This window comes from Ahaetulla prasina, chromosome 8 (genome assembly GCF_028640845.1).
Source record: "Ahaetulla prasina isolate Xishuangbanna chromosome 8, ASM2864084v1, whole genome shotgun sequence".
In the NCBI taxonomy this organism is placed as follows: Eukaryota; Metazoa; Chordata; class Lepidosauria; order Squamata; family Colubridae; genus Ahaetulla; species Ahaetulla prasina.
In genome coordinates, this window is record NC_080546.1 from 16,005,543 (window position 1) to 16,025,534 (window position 19,992).

Consider the following 19,992-nt stretch of genomic DNA (forward strand, 5'->3'; position numbering starts at 1 on the left):
ATAGTCTGCACTGGCTTCCTGTAGTCTTTCAGGTGCGCTTCAAGATCCTGGTTACCACCTTTAAAGCGCTCCATGGCTTAGGACCCGGATACTTACGAGACCGCCTGCTGTTACCTTATGCCTCCCATCGACCCATACGCTCTCACAGAGAGGGCCTTCTCAGGGTGCCGTCCGCCAAACAATGTCGGCTGGCAGCCCCCAGGAGTAGGGCCTTCTCTGTGGGAGCACCAACACTCTGGAACGAACTCCCCCCTGGCTTACGTCAAGTGCCTGATCTTCGGACCTTTCGTCGTGAGCTTAAAACATATTTATTCATTCAAGCAGGACTGGTATAAATAGTTGATTTTAAATTGGGGTTTTAATAATACTTTAAAATTTTAAATGTTTTAATTATCGGCCGTATAGTAATAGTTCATTTTAATTTCTTTTAATTGTATATATTCTGTGTTTTTATTCTGGCTGTACACCGCCCTGAGTCCTTCGGGAGAAGGGCGGTATAGAAATTTAATAAAATAAAATAAATAAAATAAAATAAGAAAGCTTCTAGGATGAAAAGTGAAACGCCTTCAAAGAAAAAACAGAAAGTCCAGTTGCCTCTTGAAAAAAAAGCACCTTTGGGACAGCCATGACCTGGATGACTGAGAATCTCCATAGACAATGGCACATAATCAATGATTCTTTAGAACACTAGCTCTTTTAGTAACCTCAACTTGCTTTTCTCATTGACCAACGAATGCAGTATAGTTCCTTGCAAAACCCATACCATATTAAAAAGCCCTCAGAAGTTTTTGTGACAATTCAGAATTGGCTGAGAGAAACTTCTGAACTCATAGATCCAAAAGGAGCGAAGGGACCTTGGAGGTCTTCTAGTCCAACCCAATATCATTTCAGACAAATGACTGTCCAATCTCTTCTTAAAAACCTCCAGTACTGGAGCACCCACAATTCATTTTGTGTGTGTGTGTGTGTGTGTGTGTCTAGATTGGTGAATTCAAACACGAAATGCCCTCTTCAGCTTATATCAGATTTGTGGACAAACATACTGTTATAAATCTGAAAATCCAGAGCTGAACCCTGTTTAGTAAAAGCAACCTAAATGTTTTGGGAATGAGGGGAAGTGAAGCTAAAAATGAAATTCAGTATATGTTTAGAATCTACTTACTTGGATAAAAGTTAGAAACCCCTGAGAATTCGGAGGGAGGTTTATAAAAAAAAAATGCATATAAGACCAACCAAATATTTTTTGGGCTGCACAGCCTTTGAACAGCTGATCTAGGAAGTTGTGAACCACATCCCAATCACTCTGCCATGCTGAGGTAAAATTTTGGAGCAAAACAAGACAGCAAGCGCAGACAAAAAAAAAAAAGCCTAAGAAAATATCATTTAACCTTGTTTCTAGTTATACGCTCCCTGATATGTGATGCTGTTGAGAGTGATCGGTTTCAAAAGTGAAATTATGGTAAGTTTGAATTATTCGCTACTTCATTGAATTCATAAAGCATCTTGGCACTTAAAAGATGCTTCAATGGTGTTTTATCCAAAATCATTTCTGGAGCAGCGATTCCCCAACAAGAATATTCTTAATTGATACCCATCCAGTCCTACTAAAAATCTAGAAAAGGAGAGCACAGCACCTCCAGACCCAATTCATGCCATTGCCAAATAATTTACAGCATTAGGAGCAAATTATCCTTTTCTTGTAATTTGTAATTTGCTACTGACCTCTAGGGCCAGGTTACAAGATGTGGCCCTCCTTAAGTTAGTAGGTTTGAGCTCCAACCTTGGCAATTAGATTTTTTTGTGCTTTATTTTTGACTGTTCAGTTCACCTTTTTCTTTTTTTTTTCCTTTTTTTTTTTGATGGGGGAATGTTTGGAGATACTTCTTTTACCTCTTTAAAAAAAAAACTCTACCTTGCCCCATGCGACCCCACCTCAAATCTGAGCCACTTTTGAATTCTTTCTATTTTCAAATTTGACCTGCTGCATGAAGCCTATATGGTTTCCAGCAGATGGAAATAATTAATCCCTGTTCTATGGTGATAAAAAGCCAATTTGTCCCTTTATCTTTCTGAAAACACTTTAGATATTTGAATCTGGCTATTTAGATTGCTTCTCCATACTCTTTTCTCTAGACTAACCATACCCGGTTCTTTAATATTTCTTTCTAGGGTATGGTATCTGGGAGCTTCACCATAAACATTCTAATTTATTAATATCCTTTTCAACTGGTCATCCAAGAACTGGGCACCAAATTCAAGGCAAGGATTGTGGTATTTCTTCTTGTGAACTAGATAATAACACTACAATTTAAGTAGCCTTTTAAAGCAGGGCACTGAAGTGCAAATTATTGCTTTGTTTGTGAATTACTCAATTTCTGCAACCTTTCTATATCTACTGTGGTCAAACTGGCTATTGTTCATTCTCTAACCACCAAGCTATAAAGAATTCTGCATTATGCCATTTTAAACACACATAATGTCAGTTGGACATTATCCTTTCTGTCAGTTCTCATACAATGAAACACTTCATATCATTACTTTGCTTCTAGTTAACTCTAGAACTGTTTGCATACAATCAGCCTTGCATGCCCTTCCATTCCCATCTGCAATCCAATAATTCAACTGGTTATTAACATTTCTGGACACATATTTTGATATGATTCTGAAAATCTATTTAATTCAGGTTCAGCAATTAGATAAGTTGCCTGTAACACATTCCAGCATTCTAGATTTTGAAGTTGACGATAAGTGGAACTCATTGTAATTTGCTTATGCGAAGTTATCTTCACAAAAGATATGAACAAGCCTCACTGACCAATCAATCAATAAAATCCTACATGTTCTGGCCATCGTCTTGATAATTTTCTAGTTTTGATGTATGTTGGAACATCTGAAGCACTAAGGAAGTAGCTGACCTTCAGTGAATCATCTTTCTGAACTGACCTTGAGCCATTCTGCAACAATGATTTACATCTTAATCACAGTTGCATGGTTAAGTACTTATTTCCCTTTATTTATAACCACTACAATTATTTCTGTGGTTAATTCGAAGCATTCAACTGTTTAATATTATCTGTCTTTCTTTACTTTCTCTCTTTATATACTTTGTGAATGTCCAAAGCTTATCAACATATCCTCAGAGGATCCGGATTGCCTTAAATCATTCCTCATCCATCAACCCTTCATTTTTTTCCCTCAGTGGTGATTATATCTTTTCTGAAATGAATTGTCCAGAATGGCATCCAGTACTTTTAATTGATGGGTGGACAAGAGATGATGCAACAGGCTTACGACACCAGTGGCTTGATTTTGAATCCTTTTGCTAGTAATTAGTAATGACTGTTGTCTCAAAGTTGTGTGGATATTTTTCTTAAGCAATTGTAGATCCTTCATGCACTGATTAGATTTGGTCCTAACATCCTCCTCATCTTGTGCTTTTGTGGAAATCTCATCTGCCAGTGTGGAGAAAGATTTTATTTATTTATTTTCATAAATGTGGCTTGGCATTTTACTGTCCTGAATGATTTAGTATCTTCTCTAAACTCAGTTGCTTTGCTGTTGATCATGATTTCTGATAATAGTTAACAATCACATCTTACGATAATGTGTGATTCCAAACAACTCTCAGCTTTTAGTCCTGTCAGCACCAAAATGGCAGACAGGGAGAAGTGGCTTTTAATTGCCCATGATATCAGGAAAGAAAATACACATCAAGCAAACACCATTATTGCTTAGAACCTCATTTCTCTGTTATTGTCTTTATGGAATCCCCAAACGCACTCTTGTCCCTCTTCTAAATACTACCATTTCTTGTGTATTGGGATTTCTTCCGGGCTGGGTTCAAGTTACAATGCCACATGAGATAATATCATTTCATGGCTTCGAGAAGAATACGGGGACAACAGATTAAACACCATTGTTTTGTGACATGTATGGAAGTTGCATGTGATTCTTGTACACATACCACCCACATGGCTATGACTTATAGTGGCACTTAGTAGATTGTCCCCTATATTGCTATATATATGTATCTAGCTATATATATATATATATATAATGTATATTTGCAGTAATAACCTATTGCTTATTGCTGTTATACATACTGCACAAATTAAACTTTCTGATTCTTTTTCTTCAAAGAAAAATCTACTCCCTCACTACCTTACTTAACAACTGAAACTACATTACATCATTAAAAATACTTCCAGAAGTATTGTATGGAATTCAGACCAGTGTGATAGGGATAGGCTTAAAAATGCTTGCTAGGGTGACTTTCTCTTCGCTGAAATTAACTAGAAAGTTAATTTTGTTTTGATTCACATCCTCTAACCATGACAGTTGTTAAAGGTAAGCTGAGATTGTGTTTTCAAAGGCTACACAAGGGGTTGAATTTCAACGTCCAGAGTTGAATCCCTGACTCTTAACCTTGGAGAATACATTGGATTTCCATCTTCTGTTTAAGTCTCTGGAATGAATCTTCCCAAAATTTCACTTCCCCTCTGGGAAATTGAACAGAATTGCTCTAACCCCTTGGATATGTAAGAAGGTTGAGGTTTTTCATGAATGAAAATGGAATGTAACGAATGATGTTCATATTTTCTGCCATTCTGAACATGGCTTAATGGCAATCCGTACAGGTTAATCCATAGCATTGATTTCTAGCTTCATTTAGGGGAAATAAATAACATCTCGGATTTCCTTTAAAAGTTAAGACTATAGTCCTACCATTCATTCAGGTATCAACAGACTCAACATATAAGTTTTGGGGGGGGAAAAACAACCTAGGTTTGTGACATTGCTCCTCATGACCAAATACAGTATACCATTGGTCTGACTGAAAACAGAGTAGGAGCAATATAGAATATGTGCAGAGAAGATAGATGGAGTCTTTTGGAGCTTCTTCATCATTCCAGAACATTTTTGCTCCTGCATCTCCCAAACCCCTCAGATGACATGAGTGAACATTGTCCCATATGAGGCAGGCAGATTTTTGCCTTAACTTCTTGCTCAAGTAATATATCTTAAAACACTAAGTTGCTTAAGTTACTAATATCATGAGCATGTCTTGGAATATTTTGACTCTGGCTTAGATTGTCTGGATGAAAAGGTACAAGTAAGGAACAGTGAAAGCTCAAAGTAGTTAGGTACACAATACTTTTATAAAAGGGGAGTTTTAAACCAAATTAAGAAGTCATTCACAGCCTCAAACACATTGACTGGCCTGCTCCAGACTTGCTAAATTGCTATAAATAAACAGACCTGCAATATTATCCTCCTGTAATTGGACTTCATTATGTTTCTGCATTTAGGGAATACACCATATGGTTCAAGATGCAGCCATAATATGTAGTTTACCAATAAGTATCTGTTATTGCCCAGGAAAAAAATGTTTGCCTAGCCCTACTCTCGTCTTCACTTAAGATGACACACATTGGATCAGAAGATCCACAAGGAGCCAACTAAGGGCTTCCCAAAAGTTCACATGAACAATACAATAGAAATAGAGTTCTCTTCTAAAAACGTCCATAGAAAAACATGCTATTTCCGTAGACGAATATTCTAAAAAAACCAATTCCTACGGTCGTGGATATGAATAACTAATTGATTGAGTCACCATCCTATTTTTTTTCTCTCCAAAAGTTGCTGTTAAAACAACACTAGAATTTAAGATGCTTTGACACCCGTCAAAATTTTGAGAAAACTTCACTTTGATTCTGATTGTACACAATTCCAGCTTAGCCCCCCACGCATACTAACTCAAGAAGTGAGCTTTGTAGGATTTTAGCCATAAAATAATTTAAACTAACCCATGGAACAACTAAACAAGCTGTACTGTACACTGAGATTATAATTACAGATGAAAATATCATTTAAAAAACACGACAACAGGAGTTTGTTCTCCACGGCAGGCTGCGTGTAGACACAAAAGACTCCTGCTTCTTCGGTTTATGCATACACACAGTTTCATGTATACTGTATCTTCAAATGCATATTTGTATGTATGTACACAAAGATACATGTGCAGTTCTCTGTATATTTATCCAAAACCGAAACAGAGAGCAGTTAAATAAGCACACATGTATACACAGAAAAGGAGGGGGACTGTCCACCTTGTCATGCCATTATGAGAAAGGACAGTTGCAGATTGCTGATTTTACAACCATTAAAATTTTTGCCATTTTTAATGGGGTGGGGGGTGGGTGGGAAAAAGCTCTTTTAAAACTTCCCCCCCTTTCTTTTCTCATTCTTTTTTTCTTAATTTTTTTCCCTTTTCTCTCTCTTTTTCTCTCTTTTTGTGCAGTAAGCATCGTTGGAAGAAGACCAAAAGCAGAGCAACTATAAGTTAAATATACACTTGAGCTTAGCTGCATTTACATTACTCTTTTTTTTGTTTGTTTGTTTTAGGAGAAGCAGGCTGAAAGGTACTTTTTTTGTTTGCTTAATCAGTATGTGTATTTTGATTTCTCTCTCTCTCTCTCTCTCTCTCTCTCTCTCTCTTCCTTGCCATCATCAAATTCTTTCACTAATCACCATAGATTTGTCTCCCTACAAACTGCATCATCTTCTGAAGAACGTCGGGTTTCGCAGGCAGGCGGCTAGTCACCTGCAACAACCAAGGGGTCCTGCAGAAGCTTCCAAACTGCTGTCAGTGTCCGATGCCAGGGTCTGGTCTGTGGACATGGAGGAAATGTCATTGACAGATGAGGAGGGAGGGAGGCTTTCGCTGCTGTTCACTGCTGCACCTGTGCTAAGAAAATGAACACCGACGTGATTCAACCTGGAAGCAAGAGAGCACTCGAGAATAAAAGAACAAAGGCATGCCCATCTCAGATCCAGCCCTCCAGTGGCGCCTGGCATTTCTCTTTTCTAAAGGACAAAAACTAAACCTTTGTGAATCGAGGAGGAGAGCGAGGGATGCTCCTCAGATGCTCTAAGCCAGGGGTGTCAAACTCGATCTTATGAGGGCCGCATCAGGTGTCAACTCTCAAAGCATCTTTGGCCTGCTCTCGAGTTGCCATAGGCAAGGGGAATGAGAAACAGACGAAGCAGCACGCCAGCCAAAGAGAGGAGCCATTCCAGACATATCTCTCTCAAGGCTGTCTCCCAGGGTTACCCACAGCGGCCGGAGGGGAGTGATCTCTACAATCCGCGAAATTGCTCCGTTGGTGAATGTGATTGATGACACACCCTGAGGGGAGGGGGGAAACAGGATTATATGGGGTCAGAGCTGGCTACATATTGGAAGGTGCCAGCATGAAGCTCCTAATAAATAACTAGATTTCTTTTGAAGCTTGGCTTGAGGCTCATGATTTCATTAGGGCATGCATCGGAACCCTAACATCAGGGTTGCGTTTGACCTCGGGGAGCCAGGGTGGGCAGGGCCAGCATGAAGTCAATTGCATCGGGGGCGGGGGCGCCTGTGGTGGCCCGAGTGCTCTGCCAGGAAAAATGGGCTCCCGAGTTTCGTTTTCAGCTGCAACAGCCTCCTGCAACCCTCTACCAGAGAAAATGGAGCTCAGGGGGCCATGTGTTGAGTTTGACACCCCTGCTAAACAAAAATGGCCAGTTACATTGTTTATGCCAGAGATGGGGAACTAAGGCCCCTTTATGACTTGTGAACTTCAACTCCCAGAATTCTGGAGGCAACATGGCTGGCTCAGGAATTCTGGGAGTTGAAATCCACAAGTCATAAAAGGGCCTTAGTTTCTCACCCCTGGTCTATGCCCAGTCCTGGTTCCCTGGAGGTCTGGGTGTTGGAAGGAGAGGTCTTGTTTTCAACCACAGGTTTCCTCAAACCTTAACATTGTCGGTACATGGCCCTCAATAGGAAAAAAAATATTTAGGTGTTATCAGTTATCAGACTTCTGACAGACAATTACATGATGGTGTAATTGTTTGTCAGAAGTTATCAGACTTCTGACAGACAATTACATGATGGTGATAGTGGTGGGGGATACAAAGGAGAGGAAACTGGGTTAGAGATTTATTTTTAAAGTCACAGGAACAAAAGGGGTCTACTTGTGAATTTTTGCCTCTAGCAAAATTTATTTGGGAAATACTACAATTCCCAAAAGAATATCTGGGTGGTGGTGGAAGATTTCCTATCATGAGCCAAAAAAAATTAGCCACAATTAATTAATTAGTAATTAAATGTAATTAATTCACATTAATTTATGCAACATATAATAAATGTGATTAATATGTAATTAAATATATTAATTGCATTATGTAATTGATTAATGCAACTAATATGTTTATCACCCAAGAGATTGCAATATTTGATTTGCTTAGAAATGCTGCATCCCTCACTGGATTTCATCAATATTGAATAGAATAAAGAGAAAATGCTTTGTATTACTTTGGTTTTCCATTGCATTCACAAACTCCTTAAACCCATGTGCTTTTCAGTTGTCCAGTCCTGTGTTTTCTACCATCCTTGAGAAGTGACCAATATGCACTTATTATTAGGAGCCATGGTGGCACAGTGGTTAGAATGCAGTATTGCAGGCAAACTCTTCCCACAGCCTGGAGTTTGATCCTGACAAAATTGACTCAGGCTTCCATCCTTCTGAGGTTGGTAAAATGAGGGGGCAATATGCTGACTCAGTAAGCCGTAAAGCACTTTGAAGTGGTATATAAATGCTATTGATATTATGAGGTTTCTTTATGATTTTTAATTTTATTATTGTTATTTATTTTTAAATAAATAATAAATATTTATTATTACAAAGTGCCAATCTTGCCGAAAGCAACTCTAGGCAGTTCACAGATTAAATGCACTATAAAACAATAAAACAATAAATATGGATTTTACATATATAATTCAATTCACATAAAACTAAGCTGGAGGGAAGGAGCAAAATCCACAAACAGAGGAGGTGGGGTGTTCTCTACTCCATTAGCCAAGTACTGCACCCCCATTGGGGATCCAGACTTGTCTTCAAGGCCTTTTGCAAGTGGGCCGGGTAAGACCAGTGGTGGGATTCAACCGATGTAACAACCAGTTCGCTGAGTGTGCGCGCAGTCCATTAGAAAAGACCTAAAAAGCACTACAAACAGCTGAGGCACGGCAATCCGCTCTGCGGCGCTGATCAGCTGGGCTTTAAACGAAGGAAATAAAGGTAGGTATAGTGCAGGGCCCAGCTGAGAGTCTGAGCGAACCATTAAGTGTTGTACCTTATGATTCTTGATGAAGGTATCTTTTCTTTTATGTACACTGAGAGCATATGCACAAAGACAAATTCCTTGTGTGTCCAATCACATTTGGCCAATAAAAAACTTCTATTCTATTCTATTCTATTCTATTCTATTCTACTCTACTCTACTCTACTCTACTCTAAAAGAAGAAATTAGAAAATTAGAAAAGTTTATCTGAGAAACCAGCTCACCCTGATGGGATTAGGATCTGAAGAAGCTTCTTATTTATTTATTTGCATTTATATCCCGCCCTTCTCCGAAGACTCAGGGCGGCTTACACTATGTCAAGCAATAGTCTTCATCCATTTATATATTCTTGGATGAGAAGGGAAACATCTTCAAAGAAAAACAAACAAAATCCAGTGGCCTCTTTAAAAAGCACCTTTGGGACAACTATGACCTGGATAACTGAGAGTCTCCATAGATACCTGTCATAAATACATGTTAACTGCCAAGCGCCTGAATTTTGATCATGTGACCATGGGCAGTGGTGGGATTCAACCAGTTCGCACCACTTCGGGAGAACCGGTTGTTAACTTTCTGAGCAGTTTGCCAAACTGGTTGTTGGAAGAAATCATTAGGGCAGAGAACCGGTTGTTAAATTACTTGAATCCCACTACTGACCATGGGGATGCGGCAACGGCCACAAATATGAAAACTAGTCATGCCACTTTTTTCAGTGCCATTGTAGCTGCAGTCATTCACTAAACAAATGGTCATAAGTCAAGGACTACCTGAAATTGCAAGGAGATCAGTGAGATCTGTTTAAAACGACAGTCCTCTGTTTAATCAGGAAAGAGGAAAATAACGCCTTTGGTGCCAGCCACAAACAGTAGTTTGGAATAAGGCTGATCCTCCATTTTAAGTGAAAGCTGAGTTTAATTAGTCCTTCTATATTATTACTCCCTACAAGCACATCCTATTTATTGTTCCTCATAAATCATCTAAGAGGCAGGGCTTTCTATGACAAATTTGCCCATGAACAATGATTTAGTCTGACACCCACTCCATCTTCAAGAGTGATGATGCTGGGCCACAGCTCAGTAAGCTCTTAAATCAAATTTGTGTATTCTGTCCCTCACTTTTCGGCTCTGTAAGGACTTGTTGAACGGCCTTCCTGACATAACTGAAACAAATGTATGGTACTGAAAGGCTTATGCTAATCCAGGCATCTACCCTGAAATTCCTTTTGGCTTTTCTGTGCTGAGCAACAACATGGTGGAGGGAGATTAGTGAGGCAAAGAAAACGAATATAGATGTTAATTTTGCATCATGTTTTCCATGATGGGGAAGTCTCAAAAAACAAAAATAAATAAATAAATTGGAAAGTCTGAATCTTCTACCCATGCCAGGGTGGATTTGATTTAAATCACAATTTAAATCACTAGTAAAAAAGCTTGGTTTATTAATGTATCTTAAAGAGAAAAACTATCTTTAGGTAGACTTTTACTCCAAAAGCATTTTATTAAAACAAATTTGATAAAAAAAAAATCTGATTTAAATTTTCTTAAAAATCCAATTTAATTTTTTAAAAATCTGATTTTTTTTGATTTTTTTAAAAAAAAACCTATTGATTTTTATTCACCCTGACCCATGTCCACAAACACACCAAGTTTTGATACTCCTAGCAAACTGCAAAGACAAAGAAACAAATAAAAGAGATATAACAAACTTCTGGGACGTCACATACATAACGTGTTGAATATTAAGTTGAATATTGAGTAGACCTGGCATGAATTGAGAAAAACAATGCAGGAATAATTTCTGACATAATGACAGAGAACAAAGAAAAGTATGTGATAAACCTGCAGCTGAAGTAAAAAAGAAGAAGAAGAAGAAGAAGAAGAAGAAGAAGAAGAAGAAGAAGAAGAAGAAGAAGAAGAAGAAGAAGAAGAAGAAGAAGAAGAAGAAGAAGAAGAAGAAGAAGAAGAAGAAACGAGTGTGGGAATAGGCACAAAATACCACAAACCCATCTGTCAATCCCTTAATGATGGCTAAGGAACTGAGTACAGAACCTTAATGTTTCATTGAACACCAAATTAATACACGACATGGGAAAACTAACTTCATTCATTCAAAGTTCTGAAAGCAAATCAGTGCAGTCTGATATATTGTTATTTAGAAGTAAGCCCCCAATTAATTCTGCAGGGCTTATTCCTAGATAAGCGGATTAGCTGAGAGTTAATACAGGTCTTTTTTTAACCGAGTTCAGTTAATATAGCTTATCTTCTTCTAGTGCTCTATCTCAGCCTTCTACTTCTTAAAATACTAGCTGGGAATTCTGGACTTATGGGTCCATAAACACATCTGCATAGCCCTATACATTTAAAAGGGACCAAGTTGGAAAAGGCTATAAAATCACTTGGAATACAACCTAGCTTCCAATTGATGAAAATCTACTGTTTTTAGGTACTATTTCTACATTGATATTGATTGTTTCCAGATTGCTTATTTGTAGCCTATGACTATCATTAAGTATTGTATCATTAAGTATGATACAATGACTATCATTAAGTGTTGTAAATGTTGTACCTTGATGAAGGTATCTTTTCTTTTATGTACACTGAGAGCGTATGCACCAAGACAAATTCCTTGTGTGTCCAATCACACTTGGCCAATAAAAAAATTCTATTCTATTCTATTCTATAAGAGCAACAAAGATGATTAGGGGACTGGAGGCTAAAACATATGAAGAACGGTTGCAGGAACTTGGTATGCCTAGTTTAATGAAAGGAAGGACTAGGGGAGACATGATAGCAATGTTCCAATATCTCAGGGGTTGCCACAAAGAAGAGGGAGTCAAGCTTTTCTTCAATGCACCTGAGGGTAGAACAAGAAGAATGGGTGGAAACTAATCAAGGAGAGAAGCAACCTAGAACTAAGGAGAAATTTCCTGACTGTTAGAACAATTAATCAGTGGAACAACCTGCCTGCAGAAGTTGTAAATGCTCCAACACTGAAAATTTTTAAGAAAATGTTGGATAGCCATTTGTCTGAAATGGTGTAGGGTTTCCTGCCTGGGCAGGGGGTTGGACTGGAAGATCTCCAAGGTCCCTTCCAACTCTGATATTATTATTATTATTATTATTATTATTATTATTATTATTATTATTATTATTATTATTATTATTATTATTATTATTATTATTATTATTATCCTATCCTATCCTATCCTATCCTATTTCTAGATGCAGATGAAGAAAAGGATCTGCCTTAAGGTCCGTAACCATGTAAAATATTGTCATTCACTAGGACTGAGTACCTGAGGGAGACGGTTGTCCTTTTACTACACCATTTTTAGTCTTTTCTTCAGAATTCATTACTTCCTTGTAGATTAATTCTGCAAGAGACAAAGGAGCATGTTATAAAGATGTTTTATTACTTCCTCATATTAAAAAGATTTTTCATATTATTTAAAACCACTCTTCACAGTGAATAAAAACCTTCTAAACAAGGCCACAAAAATGAATAGCCAACTATGTTTTTCCCGTCTATCATCTGTCCTACTCTTCCCCTTGAGTCAAGTCAACTGCCTTGAAGAACAGAAGAATTATAGGTAGCCCTCATTTTACCACTGTTGATTAGATAACAGATTAAAGTTACAACCAGAGATGGTATTCAACCGGTTCGGATTGATTTGGCTGAACTGGTAGTGGAAATTGCGGGTGGCTCTATGCCATCCTATTTAGGCACATTTTCTAGGCTGGGCACATGCGCGGAAGGCGTGCATGCCAACAAAGCGCATGTGCGGAAGGCTGAGTGCAGGCGTGGATGCGCTCACATGACGGTGATGGTTGCAGTATCCTGCAGTTGTGAAATCACTTTTTGCGGCCTTCTGTCAAGCAAAGCCAATGGGGAAGCCAGATTCATTTAACAACCCTGTGACTAACTTAAGAACTGCAGTGATCCATTTAACAACGGTGGCAAGAAAGGTTGTAAAATGGGGCAAAACTCATTTAACAAATGTCTTATTTAGCGACAGAAATTTGGGGCTGAATTGTGGTCATAAGTCGAGGACTATCTGTACCTGCCTTCTGGCTTGCAAAACTTATCCAGACTCAGTGATCCTTCTGCACTAACAGTTTGTTGAAAAGTGCCTATGATGAGCTTAAATCTAATTTTCTGGATCCTTGGCTCTGATTGTCACAGACTTAGATGGTTTGTTCATTAAATCTGTTAAGGAAATGCCCGATATCTCGAGAAATATTATATAAAGGCATAAAACCTCCATCACTAAGTCACCCACTGAAACCAACTAGATGAGCAGGAGGATTGTAATTCAGCACTAGCTATTGCACAGTATAATAATTATATAATAAATGCAGATATTGTTTGACTTACAACCCTTGTTGAGCCTTTACAGTCAGTTGTGTAAGTGGGTCACCACATGATAACTCCGTGATTTTGTGACCTTTGTGTGACAGTCATTAAGCGAATACCATGGTTGTTAAATGAATGTCACAGTCATTAAGCTAATGCAGTGGTCATTCAATGAATCCCATTTTATTTGATGGGTGTTTTTAGGTGGAAACTGGTAGGGAATGCCAGAAACCAGCAAAATTGTGGTCACGTGATTGTGGGATGCTGAAAACATCCATAAATGTGAGCCAATTTGCCAAGCGCCCAAAATGTAACCATATGACCACGGTGGGGCAGTGAGGTAGCTGCTGTAACTCAGGAACCGGTTTGTAAGTACCTTTTGGGGGTACCTGTAACTTTCACCAGTCACTAAGTGAGGACTAGCTGCACTGCATCTGAAAACAATTTAGGAATCAAGTGCAGGTTGCATAGTGAACACCAACCTGTCCTGCAGTAACTTTAGCAGTAAGGGAGTAATAAGAAACTTAATGTGAAGTCACTGCTGCCATCATTAAGCATCTGCTGCCTGAATCTATGAACATTATGCCCAATGGTAGGACTGATTTTGGCAGGGGGCCCCAAACTTGGCAGCTTTAAGACTTGTGGACTTCAACTCCTATAATTCTCCAGCCAGCATAGCATAGCTGGCTGGAGAATTCTGGGAATTGAAGTCCACAAGTCTTAAAGCTGCCAAGTTTGAAGACCTCTGGATTATGGCATTACAGCATTCCTGTGACCACATGTTTCTTCTGTGCACATTCGGCCAACTCATTGTATCTTTCAAAATTTCGCAAGTGAAAGCACAAAAGGCTAAAGAAAAAAAGAAAGAAAACCCAACACAATGCATTCTCTGTTATCATTCCATTATTTCTGAGATTCAAAAGGGATATGTATCCTTCTTCTGCCAAAATGAAAACTATGAGTCAGAAGATCTTCAGAAGAAAATCTTAGTATGGTTTTTCAACCATACTACCACTAGGTTTTTCAAGAGATACAAAACATTTTTTGTAAAAAGGGAGGAAAAAAACAAGTAAAGGAAGATTCTCAAACTTGGTTGCAAATGTTTCGTCACCATTCGAAGATGGTGATGGTTTTGTCACCATCATGGTCTGGTTTCAGCTTCTTTGATAGTTTGAGTGGCTGGCTGCAAACAAACTGAAACCAGACTGTGACTCAGAAGCACTGAGATAACAACTCTAATCCTAATCTGCACCACACAGACGGTAATTAACTACAGCCCAACAGCAACAGCCAGCCAATCAAACAGTCCAAAATCAGACCATGACTCAGAAATATCCAAACAAACAACATTCAGACTAATCTGTATCTCATAAAAAGGTCTTTAAAGACCTATATTCTGACAGAAGAGCACACTTCAAAACGCACTGACGATGTCTCCTCAAATGGTGATGAAAACCAAATTGCCAAGCTCAGAGCTTAAACCAACAGCCTAATTACCAACCCAAACTACTAATAGTCAAACACATTCTCAAACTTCTATAGAATGGGAGTGCAGGAGGCATCAGGAGGTGGGGAGGCAGAGGTCAAGGACAGATATCAAGTGCAGAATCAGATGCTATACCTTGTATAGGTAAAAATTACCTTTCCACTCTTCAATTGTGTGTTCTCTTTCATCCAACTGCTTGTCGTAGATCTGTGGAGGTGGCTGTGAATTAAAACAGAGAGAGGTCAATGGAATTAAGTTAAACTGGGAACATAAACCAAAAGTTTTTAGCTCAGTTAACTTGGGTGCCAAAATAGCAGGAAATGAAAAACTCAGCAAACATGTACCAAGCATGATCTGTTCAGAGGCAGCCAAAATAGCCAATGCAATCCTAAATTGCATTAACAGAGGGATACAATCAAGATCACGTGAGGTAATAATACCACTCTTTAAAACCTTAGTAAGACCACACCTAGAATACTGCATCCAGTTTTCGTCACCACACTATAAAAAAGATGTTAAGACACTAGAAAGAGTGCAGAGAAGAGCAACCAAAATGATGAGGGGACTGGAGGTTAAAACATATGAAGAACGGTTACAGGAACTGGGCCTGGCTAGTCTAGTGAAGAGAAGGACCAGGGGAGACATGATAGCAGTCGTCCAATATTTGAGGGGCTGCCACAGAGAGAAAGCGGCCAAGCTGTTTTCCATGGCACCTGAAGGCCAGACAAGGAATAATGGATGGAAACTGACCAAGGTGAGATTCAACCTGGAAATAAGGAGAAATTTTCTGAAACTGAGAACGATCAACCAATGGAACAGAAGTTGCCTTCGTACGTTGTGGGAGCTTCATCGCTGGAGGCTTTCAAGACGACATTGGACTGCCATTTGTCAGAAATGGGCGGGGGATTGGAGTAGATGACCTACAAGGTTCCTTCCAATTCTGTTAATCTAATCTAATCTAATCTAATCTAATCTAATCTAATCTAATCTAATCTGTGCCTCAACCAGATCTAACCCAGTCCTTGAAAACCCAGCCGGTTTTTGTAATTTTGTGAAGCCCTTTTGCTCATCTAAAGAGTGAAGCATGCAAGCCGGGCTCAGATTTGGGAAAGAAAACTTGGGATTGATCCTGTGAAGTCTGAAAGCTGATAGTTCCCACGCTCTGCCGGACCTATAGCTAGCATTTGTTAATGAGTGAGAAAGCAGAGAGCGCAAGTCACAGGGCAGTAGGAGAGAAGGGATGGAATGGAAAAGCCGGACCAAAAAAATATTTAAAAAGTGAAATCTCATCCAAGATGATGCAGTTGTTTCTTCTTTCTTTCTTAGACAGCCCCTCTCTAGGTTTCGAGCACATGGATGGAGGAGGAGGAGAAGCTGGACTGAACTAAATAGGGGTTACATCAGCCGAGGCACTACATAGTTCATTCAAGAGGAAGAACATAACTCAAAGGAAAAAGCTTAAGATCTCTGTAGCCCTTTTCTTCTGAAAAATCTTTCTCAGAAAGGAGGAGGAGAAGCAGAAAGAGCTTACTGTGAGCCGCACTTCAGCTTTCGAAGAAATTTTAACAGGTTATGACAGGGGCTGCTAAAAATGTAGCACCTTTAAGCGCACGTAGATTGCAAGCATGCAAGACGGAGAAGCCATTTCCTTGTTCATTCTTTATTGACCAGGGGTTTAATCATGAGTTATAACTGGAAATCAAGTACAGGTAGCCCTCAGCTTAAAACCATTCATTTAGTGACTGAAGTTACCATGTCACTGAAAAAAGTGACTCATCACCATTTTACACACTAATGACCAATGCAGCATCCCCATGGTCATGTGATCAAAATTCAGTCGCTTGGCAACTGGCATATACACATGTCCCAGGATCATGTGATCACCATTAGTAACTGGGAGAAACCCGGTTCGCTTAACGATTGCATGATTCGCTTAACTGCAGCAACAAGGTCATAAAATGGGGCAAATCTCCCTTAAGAACTGCCTTGGTTAGCAACAGAAATTTTGGGCTCAATTTTATTTATTTATTTATTTATTTAATTAGATTTTTATACCGCCCTTCTCCCGAAGGACTCAGGGCGGTGAACAGCCAAATAAAAACAACTAGTACATAGACAAGCTTAAAAACATATTAAAAACTAATTATAAACTGGCCAAATTTAAAATTAACACTAAAATAAACAGTCCTAAAACCCCTCTTAAAATTTCCTCAAGCTAGCCCCGCACGGTGGAATAGGAAAGTCTTGAGCTCGCGTTTAAAAGACCGGAGGTCGGGGAGTTGACGCAGCCCCGGAGGCAATTCATTCCATAGGGCTGGAGCCCCCACAGAAAAGGCCCTCCCCCTGGGGGCCGCCAGTCGACATTGTTTGATTGACGGCACCCTGAGGAGGCCCTCCCTATGGGAGCGTACAGGCCGATGGGAGGCTATAGGCGGCAGTAGGTGGTCCTGAAGGTAACCGGTAATTTTGATTGTATGTTGAGGGCTATGTGAATAGATAGTCCACGACTGGGACCATAATTTCTAATAACTGTTATTCTATTCTATTCTATTCTATTCTATTCTATTCTATTCTATTCTATTCTATTCTATTCTATTCTATTCTATTCTATTGCTAAGTAAGGTGATTTGGCAGCTCCAAATTTCAACCAGCAAATACTCAGTCTTACATATAGGAAAAAAGAACCCAAAAACTAAATACATACTAGATGGACATTACCTTACAGACGACCCCCATCCCGTTAAAGACCTTGGAGTTTTCATGTCAAATGATCTAAGTGCCAAAGCCCACTGCAACTACATAGCAAAAAAAGCTCTAAGAGTTGTAAACCTAATCTTGCGTAGCTTCTTTTCCAAAAACACCACACTACTAACCAGAGCATATAAAACATTTGCTAGACCAATTCTAGAATACAGCTCGCCTGTTTGGAACCCTCACCACATCTCTGACATCAATACAATTGAACGTGTCCAGAAATATTTTACAAGAAGAGTTCTCCATTCCTCTGAAAACAATAAAATACCTTATCCCACCAGACTTGAAATCCTAGGCTTAGAAAACTTGGAACTCCGTCGCCTTCAACAAGACCTAAGTTTAACTCACAGAATCATCTATTGTAATGTCCTTCCTGTCAAAGACTACTTCAGCTTTAATTGCAATAATACTAGAGCAACTAATAGATTTAAACTTAATGTCAACCGCTTTAATCTAGATTGCAGAAAATATGACTTCTGTAACAGAATCATCAGTGCTTGGAATACTTTACCTGACTCTGTGGTCTCTTCCCATAATCCTAAAAGCTTTAACCAAAAACTTTCTACTATTGACCTCACCCCATTCCTAAGAGGACCATAAGGGGCGTGCATAAGCGCACAAACATACCTACCGTTCCTGTCCTATTGTTTTTCTTTTCTTTTTCCTATATATATATGCTTATACCTCCTAATATTTACTCATATATATGTTTATATACTATATAACCTTTCTGTATGATAGTTACATATATTGTTGTGACAAAATAAATAAATAAAATAAAATAAATAAAATAAATAGATTTCTAAGTGAGTTACAGCCAATTTTATGACCTTTTTTCTTACAATTTTTAAGTGGTTGTTAAGCCATTGTTAAATGAATCATCTTAACAACTAATCATCTTGACAATCAACAGCAATTGTTGTAAAATACATGCCGGTTTGCCAAGCAGCTGAATTTTGACCTGCAGTGGTCATAAATGTGAGGACTTTCAAGTACTCTTGTAACTTTGAAATGTTGCCAAAGGAATGACTGTAAATTGAGGACTCCTCTGCTAATTTGTATTTTTCCTTCAAAAACTTGTTCGTCACTTAATTTGATGTAATCCTTTTCAAAATCAGAACCCTAACCCAAACATTTTGGTTGATAAAAACAACACACTATAAAGTAATTATATTAATTCATGGGTTTGGCTGCTGCTGTTGAACTGGCTTGCCCCTTACAACTTCAAGCAGATGCTGGTAACCATGGTTACTGTTGCCAAGGAAATAAAAAGAAAAAGCCTTGGGATTGGGTTGACTTCTAGCTTGACCAGTTCCCTTCACCTGGAATTTGAGATTGTTTCAACATTGCAAAAACTAAATGTGTCATATAATGGGTAATAAAATTTTATATACTTTTAATCTGAAAAAAAAAAAGACATGTAGAACACCCTCCATTCTCCAGGGAAAAGGGGCAAATGTGACGCAAAATTTATACACAATTGCTTTTCAAGATAAGCAGGCATGTTTGTGAGCATCTTCACAGGTTATTTGTTGTAAATAGAGATCAAGTGTCTGCTGTATTTTTGTCAAAGCAATGGAGAGATGCCAAAGGAGACGTATGTATAAGAATATTGGAAGCTCGCTTCCCGTCGTTCAGGATACTTCTTATAAGCTTATAAGATTGAGAGCGTTTGAACAAACTGCATCAGTTTGGTTTGGTAGCAGCAGTGCCTCAGATAGAAAGTCCATACAGAGAGTGGTGAGGACAGCCGAGAAGTTTACAGAAAGCTCGCTTCCTTTTTTTTTTTTTTGGTAAAGTTTTTTATTTTTAAAACACATTAAAACGAAAGACAAAACATACAATATTTATGTAGATATCACTGTTTATCAGCTATTCAAGACAGTCCTTTCCTATTATTTACACATATTTTAGTTCTATCTTACTCTACTTTTATTTATCTACCGTTCCTATTTTCTAACCATTCATACCATTTGCTCCAGACCTTATAATATTCTGCGTCCTCTTTCTCTTTAATTTGTTTTGTAAGTTTGTCCATCTCTGCACATTTTAATATTTTTTTAATTAGTTCTTCCTCTGTTGGTGGATTTTCATTCTTCCAATTTTGGGCATAGGCTATACGTGCTGCTGTCAATATATGGAGTATTAAATAGTGCGTATCATTTGTATAATTTGTATAAAAAAAAAAATTGCTACCAACTTGCCTTCCATTGAGGACCTGTATACTGCACGAA

The 19,992-nt window shown here is 38.5% G+C and overlaps 1 protein-coding gene across 4 annotated transcripts in view; it reads right to left on the reverse strand.

Moving 5' to 3' along the window:
- Nucleotides 1–6,543: 6,543 nt before the first annotated feature.
- Nucleotides 6,544–19,992, reverse strand: part of MAPK10 (mitogen-activated protein kinase 10) — a 145,943-nt gene continuing 132,494 nt past the window's right edge. For 3 of the 4 annotated variants that reach the window (XM_058192087.1, XM_058192086.1, XM_058192089.1), the window contains 3 exons: nt 15,160–15,223; nt 12,461–12,538; nt 6,544–6,743 (listed from right to left, as the gene is read on the reverse strand). In XM_058192087.1, the coding sequence (XP_058048070.1) occupies nt 6,601–6,743; nt 12,461–12,538; nt 15,160–15,223 (285 nt within the window). In that variant the 3' untranslated portion in view covers nt 6,544–6,600. Of the gene's footprint in view, nt 6,749–12,460; nt 12,539–15,159; nt 15,224–19,992 lie in introns of all 4 variants that reach the window. The other variant, XM_058192088.1, reaches the window with a different exon arrangement.